Source organism: Erpetoichthys calabaricus, chromosome 11 (genome assembly GCF_900747795.2).
Source record: "Erpetoichthys calabaricus chromosome 11, fErpCal1.3, whole genome shotgun sequence".
NCBI lineage: Eukaryota > Metazoa > Chordata > Cladistia > Polypteriformes > Polypteridae > Erpetoichthys > Erpetoichthys calabaricus.
Window position 1 is genome coordinate 72976664 of NC_041404.2, and position 13138 is coordinate 72989801.

The 13138-nt window shown below is 37.0% G+C and overlaps 1 protein-coding gene and 1 long non-coding RNA gene across 2 annotated transcripts in view; one reads left to right on the forward strand and one right to left on the reverse strand.

Annotated features, from left to right (window-relative positions):
- The window catches only part of huwe1 (HECT, UBA and WWE domain containing E3 ubiquitin protein ligase 1), a 387803-nt gene that overhangs the window by 284121 nt on the left and 90544 nt on the right, over positions 1–13138 (reverse strand). Inside the window, 2 exon segments of the mRNA XM_051933601.1 lie at positions 1004–1051; positions 2383–2460. Of these exon segments, the coding sequence (XP_051789561.1) occupies positions 1004–1051; positions 2383–2460 (126 nt within the window).
- Positions 14–453, forward strand: LOC127529597 (uncharacterized). Its single transcript, XR_007936215.1, has 2 exons — positions 14–350; positions 408–453. It is a non-coding gene; the product is annotated as an uncharacterized LOC127529597 (long non-coding RNA).

The window sequence follows — 13138 nt, forward strand, 5'->3', positions numbered from 1 at the left end:
TACAAGATTTTTTTTTTAAACCAACAGAAACTTGAAATGCCTGAATAAAATCTGTCATTGCATATGCACTTTCTTTAAACTCATCAATTGCGTTTTGATGTTTGTACTATACTTTGGCAATTTATAAGCAAAAAAATACATCAAGCTTTTACCATACAAGTAGGAATAGTCTGTTGAGCTTAAGTGTGTACATTTTTAGCAGCTTGATTGCCTGTGTCTTACATGTAAAGAAGGAGTCTGTGCATGGCTATACTTTTATTTTTCTCAGCTATTGATTTGATTGGCAATGACACTCCTGAATGTGGAGCTTCAGTTGGGACTCCTGGTCTCAGCATAAAACAATGTACAATGTATTGTTTACAACTGTGAGAGGAGGTAGTTAGGAAGAGGATGGTTTTTCAGAAGAGGAAACAGTAGGCCACATGATCCATATCTACCAGGATAAAGACTATACAGAGTATAAAAATAAGCAAAATATGTATCTTTGTTGCTCATAATAAAGTGCAAGAACTACTGGCACTCCAGGTCTTGCTGCAGTAGGCAAAACAGGGTCAAAGATGTTTTTGAGGAGGGCCTCTACACTCTGACAGGACACCCTGTTCCAAAAGACACAAATAGAGCTGACATACCAAGGCTGAAAGTCAGGAGAAGCTTGGTACAGTGAGCAATACATCTGAATAATGCAGAAGAAATGTTCTAAATCAGCTTACGGATTTTTTCCCCCACAATATGGAAGAAGAAGAATGTGCACACCCAATACAGAAACATATCTACATCTTCACTATGAGATGTAGATGAGTAAGGATGTACAGTCATTTCCAGACTGGTACACAAATTGAAAATGCACTGAAAATCCAAATAAAATGGCAGGCAATCAATGGCAATGTCCCAGGTTCTGTGAATTTTAAAGTCAAAGAATGTCTGCATAACACATCCATTTTCCATTAAATATTTTTAAAGCTGACAAAACCTTTAGTAATTTGAGTTAAAACACTGCACTCACCTTGTCTAGCTGCTCTATGTGAATATAATGCAATGTGTTGCTTGTTGCCTGTAAATAAAAATAAAATTCACATTAAAAGATAAAAACTGAATTCACAAATCGCAATTTGCTTAAAAAAATTTTACAATTTACATTAAAACCCAAAAACTATTACCACAAAACAGATAAGAACCACCTGAAAACTTTACAGCGGCCTAAGGATAGTACAACTGGATGGACAGGAAAAAATCTTAACCTTCCGGCCAGTAAAACTACAGCATTTTCATCTGCGTAGACTTGAACATGTTATTCACCATGAAATTCTGCTGAGGGGAATGCTAAAATTTTTTGTGTATGACAGTCTATTTCACAAAAGCTGTATCTTAAGAGACTACTGAAGCACAGCATTTAAACTGCATAAAATGAGGGAAAATATGTATTGTATTACTGAACCAAAATAATTAACAAGAGTACAGAAAAGAAGAATGGTTGATCAACAGTTAACATAACAATGCAGCAATTTGGCTCAGCAGCAAAATCATAGTGAAGGACATTTTACCAAGGATGGTTTATGTCAAATGTAATCCTTATATCAGCAATGTAACTGAGCTATTTTCATTAGTAAAACACACCTGAATATATCAAGGTTGATTCCTTCATTTAAAAGATGTGGAATGTGATTTTATTGAAAAACAAAACTTTATTCGGATTTGTAAGAATTTGCTTTAAAGTAACAGACCCTCAAGAAGGGCAATATGTGGTAACTAAACAAAAAATGACTTTGAAATTAGAAACAAGACCAATAAGTCGATATTCTGCATGCTTGATGATAATTGGTTATTCAGTGATTCCTAATTTGCTCCCTAACATGCATGTCTTTAGGAAGTGGGAGGAAAACTAATGTACAGAGGAAAAATACAATTTAGAAATGAGGTGAGTATGACATTTGTTATTTTTTCAAACTCATTATGTCTTATTGTAGAATACAAAACCTGGATTTAAAAAAACTTTAAAACAGGCATTGTGAGTGCCATGGTGCTTTGTCTTCTTTCATTCCCCAATTCTTAGCAGGTGACAGGTCTCTTCACAGGTCAATACCATGAGCATTCAGCTCTTCCTTTTACAGTGATATGTAACCTTGAAGTCATAACACAGTGTTGCAGTATTGGTAAGAGAGTGTAGAATTAATCAATTCAATGATAATAAAACCCATTCAAACCAGTTCAGATCAGTTGTTTGAGGCAGTCTCAACACTACCATCAGCACTCATTTAATAAGTACTGTATCACCAACACACATAATGACAAAGGGTGCTTTTCTGTTGAAAATCTAAATACAAAGATAACTTGTTAGTAGTATGACCCACTCCGAAATGAAAACAGATATATAAAAGTACATACTTTTCTCTCTACTTTGACTTCTGCATTTGGCTCTGCATAAAATTCGAAGTGTAACGTAGTGGCACTTGGTGGGTATTTCTAGGGGGAAAAAAAAGGACAAAAACCTGTTGTATTTTATTACAAATATGGACAACTATGTTTCTATCAGTACCCTTAATCTTTCCTTGCAACATTAGGCACTAAACCTTGACTAAAAGTCAAAACTCTAACCCAACTGTTCTCATTATTTTACTTACTAGATAAAAATTAGGGTGTTGTACTGTGTTAGCCATTATGAATGTAGAGAAAAGCCAAGCAAAATGACACCTTTTATTGGCTAACTAGAAAGATTACAATATGCAAGCTTTCGAGGAAACTCAGGCCCCTTCTTCAGGCAAGATGTAATCAGTTAGCCAATAAAAGGTGTCATTTTGCTTGGCTTTTCTCTAGATAAAAATTAAAAACTTAAAGGCTCATCTAAAATCTTCATTACATTTCTCATTCTCCATACACAAACACTTGTCACTTTATCAAAAGTGAAACAGTGGCAGCACTTTGCACACATTAAGGCTCTTCTAAAAATTAGCCTTTTACTATACATCTCTGAACCTTCAAAATTAAAAGGAAAAATAAAGGAAGACAACCATCTAAAACCAAATATCCTTGTTGACTTACATGGCCTTACAAGGTTAAGTAAACAAATGTTTAGATAGCTTCCAAATCATATTTTTAACAAACAACCCCAAATATTAAGAGTATATTAAGCAATACTTATAACAAACACTTGTCCAATTAAATCTTAAAGTAGTACCAATCATAAAGAGACAAAGGATAAGGTTGATTTCAAAATGGATATTTAATATGTAAACTCCTTCTAAAGTTTTATTAGAAATAAAGACCAACTAAAACTTTCTTAGCTATCACAAAGGCCGACAAAAAAGCCACATTAAAAAGACCTTAAAAATTTAAACTGCAAAAAAAAAAAAAACTACACAATTGAGTTAAAAGATTTTCATGGTTGGGTCAGGCTACATACAATAGCACCAACAGCAAATGTCTTTGGGGCACATTTCAGAACTTGAATTGTGGTGAATTAGTGTTTATAAAAAACAGCATGTTACTAATTATACCACAGTATACTGAATGGTTTGAATCACCAAGTTAATGATACAGATGTGCAGATTCACGCAACACAAAGACATACTGACTCCATTTTCAAAGAACTAAAAATGATGACTTAAAAATGTTTTCCTTATGTAAGCATAATGCTTTTATTTTTATTGCAATAGGTGATGCTTTTTTGGTTTACACATTTCCAAATTGCCTTAAAGCTTCCAAAAATCCTGCAGTGTGGCAGGAACAACTGGAATATCTGTGGAGATCATAAAGTTGTTGCTCTGTTACTAGGACTGCAGCTCAGCTATACAAAGTACTGTTGTTTCATCTGTGAATGGGGCAGCCGTGCCAAAGAGTCGCACTATTCTTGACAGAACTGGCCACTCCGTAAAAAGTTAGTTCCAGGACAGAAAAATGTGCCACATGAATCGCTTGTTGACCCAGCAAAGATATTTTTGCCTCCTCTTCATATAAAACTGGGATTCATGATGAATTTCGTGAAAGCATTAAACAAGGAAGGTGAAGGTTCTTGCTATTTAAGACAGATGTTCCCAAGCATAACTGACACCAAGATCAAAGAGGGCATTTTTGTTGGCCCCCAGATCAGGCATGTTATGACTGACAAGCGGTTTGAAGATCTGTTAGTTGGGCCGGAAAAAAATTGCCTGGAAAGCCTTCAAAGACATTGTTGACAATTTTCTGGGCAATTAGAGCCCCAAACTACATTCAGCTGGTAGACAAACTTCTCAAAGCATACAAGGCAATGAAGTGCAAAATGTCACTCAAGATTCATTTCCTTTACTCAAACTTGGACTTCTTCCCCACAAATCTCTGCGCTGTCGGTGACGAACACGGTGAAAGGTTTCACCAGGACATTGCTACAATGGAGAAACGATACCATGGCAACTGGAATCCGTCAATGCTTGCCGACTACTGTTGGACACTGCAACGTGATGCACCAGTCATTGAATACAAAAGAAAATCAGGTGCAAAACACTTAATTCTGTTGAATTTAATAGCTTATGCGAAACAAACTTGACTAAATACATTACTGTCAGTAAACACATAAATGTCTATTTCTGAAAGTTCCTATGTGATGCAGTAAAACCAAAACTATATTTGTGCATACCAAGTAGGTACCAGTCACAATCAGCTAAAACTTTTCAGGAAGCAAGACTTTTCAAAAATATTATTGTGCAGTGTATTTAGTGTTTATCAGAAAACATTAAAAAGTGATTGGTAATTATAGTGTATATCTCTTATGTAATCTTTTACAACTAAAACAAATCTTTGTTTTCTTTTACCATGGAATCTAAATCAAACACAGACATTCAAGAAAAAACAAACACACACCAGTATTGCTAAAAACAGAGCTTTCTCTAATTTTGCATTCATTCACAACAATGTCTAAAAAGATCTTCCTTCATGAGACTACATGATTCATATCTTGCTGTCCACATATTGTACTGTATGGCCAACCTTTAATACTTCACTCAATCCACTTTACTCAGAGCTCCAGTGATGATGTCCATCAGATGATCCCTTTCTGAGGTTTTCAGCCAAGTCAAGGACACTCTGTACCCCTGGGACCTTCTTGGATGAAGGCAAATACAAAGCTAATATTCCTTCTTTCAGCCAAGATATTATGAAGTTTGTAATGAACCCTCTTGTTGCTACAAGAGGCTCCATACCGCTAAGCCACTGAAACAGCTTGACACACCTCACCATAACATAAATGGCACTGGAAAATACAGTCACCCACCATCAACAATGAGATGCAGACTCTGGAACAACAAATTACATCTTACTTAAAAAAAAAAATGTTCACATAAGAGGCAAAGAAAACAGAGTGGTGACTCAACTCAATTTTTGAGAGACGAGGGAAAAATAAGCTTTTTCTCAGCTTGTACAATTATTCCCCCATTACCCAACAAAACAAAGATACTTCCAATGAAATTTCTTTATATTCATAGTTACTCAATGCTGGTCAACAGGTTGTTCAACAGGAGGACCAGGAAAATTTCAGTACAAAGACCTCTTTACTGTAATTACTTTAGCCAATTCCAGTGTTTGTGTTATTGATTATCAGAGCTCTTGTCTGCATGATAAACTTAGATATGTACAACTTTTGAACAAATGCTTTCGAAAAGCTTTTGCTCCAACATCTTAAGGACAAGATTATTTAGCAATTACGAATGTTTTATGTTCCCTTGGGTTGTATTCTTAGATATTATGATGCACTACTTCTGACCTGTCACTTTTCGGACCTTTCCCACAGTCCTTAAATATTGACTCATGGCATAACCAGAATGAAGGAGAGTTGTCTTACTCACCTACACAGGCAGTGTGGTGTTGAGGTTAAGGCTTTGGATTTCAAACCCGGAGGTTGTGAGTTCAAATCCTGCTACTGACACTATGTGACCATGAGCAAGGCTCTTCACCTGCATGTGTGCCAATTGGAAAACCAAAAGAAATGTAACCAATTGAACCATAAATGTTTTAAGTCACCTGGGATAAAGGCGTCAGCCAAATATGTAAATGCACACAAGACAGTGAGTAAGGCCCAAGCATTATGCTTATCTGAGTAGTTCTGGGCAGTGGGTTAAAGGGTGGGAGTTCTGTAATACAGTAATTTGTTGACTGGCTCAGGGTTTCATGTGGGTGGTATTGCAGGAGGCTGTCCTGTATGTGACACCTTTGATCTTAGCAAACCAACTTTTCAATTTGCAAGACTTCTCTTAATTTTTAGTACCAATACAAAATCATATACAAATCCACTATAAGTAAAAACTACTTATGTCACTTCTCCTAACCATTATACTCACTCACTTTACAAATTAATTTCTAAATTAAATCTGACCTATTTCTTATCAGCTGATAAACATTTCAGCTATGAATTATTCAGTGTTTCCTCTACACTTTTTTTGTGTTTTTTTAAATTTACTAATGCATTACCTCCTAAATTACAAATGTTTCCCTTGCATTTGCATCTTTTTCAAAGCATAAATCTGTCTTTATGCAGTTTGAGAATTTTTGCCAGTGGTCTGGCTGAATCTAAACAGAAGATAAATTAACTCAATTCACAACTCACCATTTGACAGAAAACCTGTGCACCGGTGCACCATTGAACTACAGGCATGAATTATTCATTTTTCAAACCAATCCAGAAATGAACTCCTTGTTGCTCCAAAGAGACGAGTTTGTGGCCCATCACGGACAAGCACGTGTCCAGGGGTCCAACAAAAAACCTGCTGCCAGATTGACTTTGGAAACGTGAGGCTTTTACCTCTATTTGAGCCACCAAAATGAAATTAGCGCTCCTTATCAAAAACATTTTTTTTTTTTTTTTTTTTTTAACCCTATTCAATTCTAAATTGCTTTTTTAGAAAATTCCAATCCTTATAACTTACATTCCCCTGAAGCTTCTTACTGCACACCCACAGAGATTGAAGTTAAGGAGGCTTTAGACCATGTAAGGGTAAATCACCCGGGACCTCATGTATAAACTGTACGTACGCACAAAAATTTTGTATACACCCGTTTCCACGCTCACATCGCTAAGTATAAAAACAAAACTTGCCGTAAACACACACTTACACCAGCACAAACCATTGCGTATTCAAGTTTTCAGCTGAGATTTAAACTGGCAGCACCCATCGTCAAAGCAGTGCTACTGTTCCTGTGTGGTTTTCCTATTTTTTAGATTCACATACCTGACACAGCTTTATCAAATACAGTTAGGTCCATAAATATTTGGACAGAGAATTTTTTTCTAATTTTGGTTCTGTACATTACTACAATGAATTTTAAATGAAACAACTCAGATGCAGTTGAAGTGCAGACTTTCAGTTTTAATTCAGTGGGGTGTACAAAACGATTGCATAAAAATGTGAGGCAACTAAAGCATTTTTTAACACAATTCCTTCATTTCAGGGGCTCAAAAGTAATTGGACAATTGACTCAAAGGCTTTCATGGGCAGATGTGGGCAAGTCCATTGTTATGTCATTATCAATTAAGCAGATAAAAGGCCTGGAGTTGATTTGAGGTGTGGTGCTTGCATGTGGAAGATTTTGCTGTGAACAGACAACATGCGGTCAAAGGTGCTCTCCATGCAGGTGAAAGAAGCCATCCTTAAGCTGCGAAAACAGAAAAAAACCCATCTGAGAAATTGCTACAATATTACGAGTGGCAAAATCTACAGTTTGGTACATCCTGAGAAAGAAAGCAGGCACTGGTGAACTCAGCAACACAAAGACCTGGACGTCCACGGAAGACAACAGTGGTGGATGATCGCAGAATCATTTCCATGGTGAAGAGAAACCCCTTCACAACAGCCAACTAAGTGAACAACAACACTCTCTAGGGGGTAGGCATATCGACATCCAAGTCTACCATAAAGAGAAGACTGCATGAAAGTAAATACAGAGGGTGCAGGGCAAGGTGCAAGCCACTCATAAGCCTCAAGAATAGAAAGGCTAGATTGGACTTTGCTAAAGAACATCTAAAAAAGCCAGCACAGTTCTGGAAAAATATTCTTTGGACAGATGAAACCAAGATCAATCTCTACCAGAATGATGGCAAGAAAAAAGTATGGAGAAGGCATGGAACAGCTCATTATCCAAAGCATACCACATCATCTGTAAAACACGGTGGATGGTTTGGGCGTTGATGGCTGCCAGTGGCACTGGGACACTAATGTTTACTGATGATGTGACACAGGATAGAAGCAGCCGAATTAATTCTGAGGTGTTCAGAGACGTACTGTCTGCTCAAATCCAGGTAAATGCAGTCAAAGTGATTGGGCGGCGTTTCATGATACAGATGGACAATGACCCAAAACATACAGCAAAAGCAACCCAGGAGTTTATTAAAGCAAAGAAGTGGAAAATTCTTGAATGGCCAAGTCAGTCACCTGATCTTAACCCAATTGAGCATGCATTTCACTTGTTGAAGACTAAACTTCAGACAGAAAGACCCACAAATAAACAGCAACTGAAAGCCGCTGCAGTAAAGGCCTGGCAGCGCATTAAAAAGGAGGAAACTCAGCATCTGGTGATGTCCATGAGTTCAAGACTTCAGTCTGTCATTGCCAGCAAAGGGTTTTCAACCAAGTATTAGAAATTAACGTTTTTTTTCCAGTTATTTAATTTGTCCAATTACTTTTGAGCCCCTGAAATGAAGGGATTGTGTTAAAAAAATGCTTTAGTTGCCTCACATTTTTATGCAATCATTTTGTTCACCCCACTGAATTAAAGCTGAAAGTCTGCACTTCAACTGCATCCGAGTGGTTTCATTTAAAATTCATTGTGGTAATGTACAGAACCAAAATTAGAAAAAAAAGTTCTCTGTCCAAATATTTATGGACCTAACTGTACCATGAAATTAACTGCATATCATTTTTTTGTTTAAGGCACCTGATCATAATCAATCTGTAACCATATAATGGTGCATGGAATGGACAAACTATTCCAAATATCACAGCTGCTTTAGCAGCAGTAGAACTGTTTGTACTTATAAGTACAGTCACCTCACTGTAAACTTGCATTACAGTTGTACATCCTGAACTACTTATGCTTTCATATTGTATATTTTTCATAATCGTATTATTACTATTATTGTTGCTATTTTACCATTTTATAGGAAATATTATTATTGTTATTTTGCCATTTTATAGGAAAATCAGTTTATGGAGGATCTGAATATTGAATCTCATTGTACCATACAATAACAATAAAGGAATTCAATTCAACAGAAGAGAGCTCGTATTTACAGATGACAACAACTGGCTTAGAGTCGATTTAGATTTCCAGACGATATCTTCTTGAAGCTTGATATCATTTTTAAGATGAAATGCAGTATATATTACATTATACAGATACATTTCAACTTCATTTAAATAATGTATACTGTTAATTAAAACTGGACAGCGGTAGGGATGAACTGGCGCCCCCATTCAGCGATTGTTCCTGCCTCACACTGTATGATTGCTGGGACTGGCATGACCCTGAATGGATGGATTGAATAAGTAAACACGAAGATATTTCAATGTTCCTTAAAAGTTTTGAAGAATCGGCATTTTAAGCTAATAGATGGCTTGGTACCCATACAGTACGTAGAAGAATACACAGCATTTAATGTGCTACTTTAGTTACAATGGAATTTGAGAAACTAAGTTAAACAATTAAGATGAAGTTTGATGTTCTGCTTTAATGACAAAATAAACTATGTGAATAAAGTGGAAATATTGACCTCTTTTTCCTCCACTGTGTCCCAGTTTTTTTTCTTTTCTCTGTACCCTAATATGCTTCCATATGACACTCAGACGAGGGACTACGACTTGCCTTTCATGTCAACTTTGATATCTGACCACTTTTTATTTCAGACACTATGCGACTTTCTGAACTTGAATTTCTTCACCACTCTCACTTTCTTTTGTTGTTTATACCACTGCTTAAACCAAACAGTATGTTTTTCCTTGCTTCCACTTGGTGTTCGCTGAAATTCTAAAAAGAAGAAAAAAAAAACAAAAAACTTTGAATTGAACTCAAGTCTCTGATGGATAGTAAGCCTGCTGCACTCTGAGACAGCAAATCATACCGCTACGCCACGGAAGCTGTTGTATTGTTCTTGAACCTTTTGTGAAAGTGTTTATTTGATGTTTGGACTTCATGCTGCTTCACACATTCTATAGTTTATGCCTACCATTTTGTAACATTTATTACTAAAATATGAAAAGGTTTCTGTTTTAACAATGTGTTTACAGAAATGCATGTGTTCCAAATAACGATCTGTTTCCACTCAAACGCCACTTCACTCCCAGATAATCAATCAAGGCATGAGCTGGGAGATGCTCGTGCACGTTCTAAGTCGGTGGGGGGATGGAATAGCCGGCTGCTTGCAGCTTGTTTTTATCGGCACATTTAGAGGACAAAGGATGCTGGTGGAGAAGTGCAAATGGTTTTAAGGTGGGCCGGATCTATGAGTTTTTTCGTAGACTCTGGTAATTCTAGTTTTAATGAACGAAATCTTATAAAGGAGGAAGTTAAAATTACAGCCTGACAAGAGAAGAGAGGCTTCTCACATATTTCAACCAAGAGGAAGAACTTGTATACTGCAATGATATCACAGGAATTGTACTTCAAATGGGACTAACAGAATATCAACCAGAAGACTGGTGGCTTTTTATAGACTGCTCCATTAGAAGCTTGAACTTTGTTTTTTTGCACAATGGTAACTGTTATGTGTCTCTTCCCATTGCTCACTCAACAAAACTAAATATTTAAATATCAAAATGTAAAAATCGTATTACAGAAAATCCGTTATGAACATCAGTGGTCGATTTGTGTTGATCTGAAGATGGTGAACTTCTTGCTTGGACAGCAATCTGGATACACAAAATACCCATGCTTCATGTGCCTCTGGGATAGCAGGGCAAAGCAAGATCATTGGACAAAAATGTCATGGCCTACAAGGGAAGAAATGATTGTTGGTGCTGCGAATATCATCAACAGGCCGCTGGTGGACAAGAACAAAATCATTCTCTCACCACTTCATATTAAGCTAGGATTGATGGAGCAATTTGTTAGGGCTTTGGACAAAATGGGTAATTGCTTCAAGTACATTTGTAGATCATTCCCTTGTCCGAGCATGGAAAAACTAAAAGCTGGAATCTTTGATGGTCCTCAGATTCGTAAACTCATGAACGATTCCAATTTTACCAAATGCATGAATGACACTGAGGCTTCGGCCTGGAAGAGTTTTGTCTCTGTTGTGAAGAACTACTTGGGTAATCACAGAGCAGACAATTATGAAGAATTGGTGCAAGATATGCTTGCTAACTTCAGAAATTTGGGAGTTAATATGAGTATAAAGATGCACTATCTCCATAGCCATTTAAACAGATTTCCAGATAACCTTGGAGACTTCAGCGAGGAACAAGGCGAGAGGTTCCACCAGGATATGAAGGTGACGGAGGAGAGATATCAAGGCAGATGGGACATACACATGATGGCAGACTACTGCTGGGAGTTTCCAACATGACTGTCCTGATGATACACACAAAAGGAAATCACATAAACGACGTTTTTTGAAGCACTGACATTAACAATTAATAAATTAATAAAATCATACATAACTTTTTTCCTGTCACTGTTAGATATTTTTGATTTCTTTTTTGTATGATGTTAGACTGTTTACTTACTAGTTGTAACTAAAATAAAAATATTCTTGCAATTCTGAATGCTTTTCAAACATGTTGCGTTAATTAACTATTAAATATCTCAGAAACTAAAGCCAATCTGGCAAAACCAAAGTCATATTCTTAATCAGCACTATAAACTTAATATAAAACTGTTCAGACATCGTTGGCACCAAAATCACTGTATACCAGCGTTATGCTTTAACTGAAAAGAGTATGTATGTGGTCAGAAGGTTTTTACTTTTGGCTATAACATACAAAAAAATCAAGAGAAACTGATACATTTCATACATGCAATACAGCAATCCCTCACTTATCGCGGGAGATAGGTTCCAAGGCCGACCGCAATAACTGAATTTCCGCGAAGTAGGGACACCATATTTATTTAATTATTTAACGTGTATTTGGACGTTTTTAAACCCTCCCTGTATTGTTTACAACCCACCCTTTACTCTTAATAACAGGGACAACTGCTAAGCAATATGAAATCGGTAGATAAGTTTACACTTACTGTATAGCGAAGTACACGTAGCTATATATGACGTGATGATGGTGATGAATATGCTGCGCAGTAAAAATGATGACGATGAAGGTGATAATCCCCTGAATGCAGTAGCAAGAGCACGTTAATGCTGAATGAGTGAGATGAGACTTCCTGGTTAATGCAGAACTCCGTCGCTGAGCCAATCAGCAGCACACAGGAACTTAACTGCGTGCTCTGATTGGGTAGCTTCTCAGCCATCCGCCAATAGCATCCCTTGTATGAAATCAACTGGGCAAACCAACTGAGGAAGCAAATACCAGAAGTAAAAAAGACCCACTGTCCGGAGAAACTCGCGAAGCAGCGAAAAATCCGCGTTATATATTTAGATATGCTTACATAAGTCGTGAATCCGCGAAAAGTGAACCGCGAAGTAGCGAGGGATTACTGTAATCTGAATCAATTATACCATCAAGGACGCTGCAGCAACACAAAAATGTATCTATATATATATATATATATATATATATATATATATATATATATATATATATATATATATACAATTCACTAAGCCGCCAACAAGTAGACACCCATGGAAAGCACGCAAGATAGCCACACCCACCAACTCTAAGACCATTGGATATGATGACAACTCGCAGAGCCACGCCCACCAACTCGGACGCAGCAACTCACAGAGCGGGGCATCATTCGCGTTCGTCTCTGCTACACTCCACATGCACCTCTGAAGAAGTATGTTTGTTCCGGATGTGAATCACTGTATGCAGCATGTAAAACAGTTTGCGAGGGGGTATCCCATGGTCTTAGCAGTGTCTATACTTCGATGTGAATCGCTGTATGCAGCGTGTAAAACGTTGTATTATATGTTGCCCTCTCCAGAGTAACATCTTTTCATTCACCTACAGTCGTATCCTCAAAACCAACTCCATTTGGACAACTGTGTCTTTCAGGTAGTGTTCAC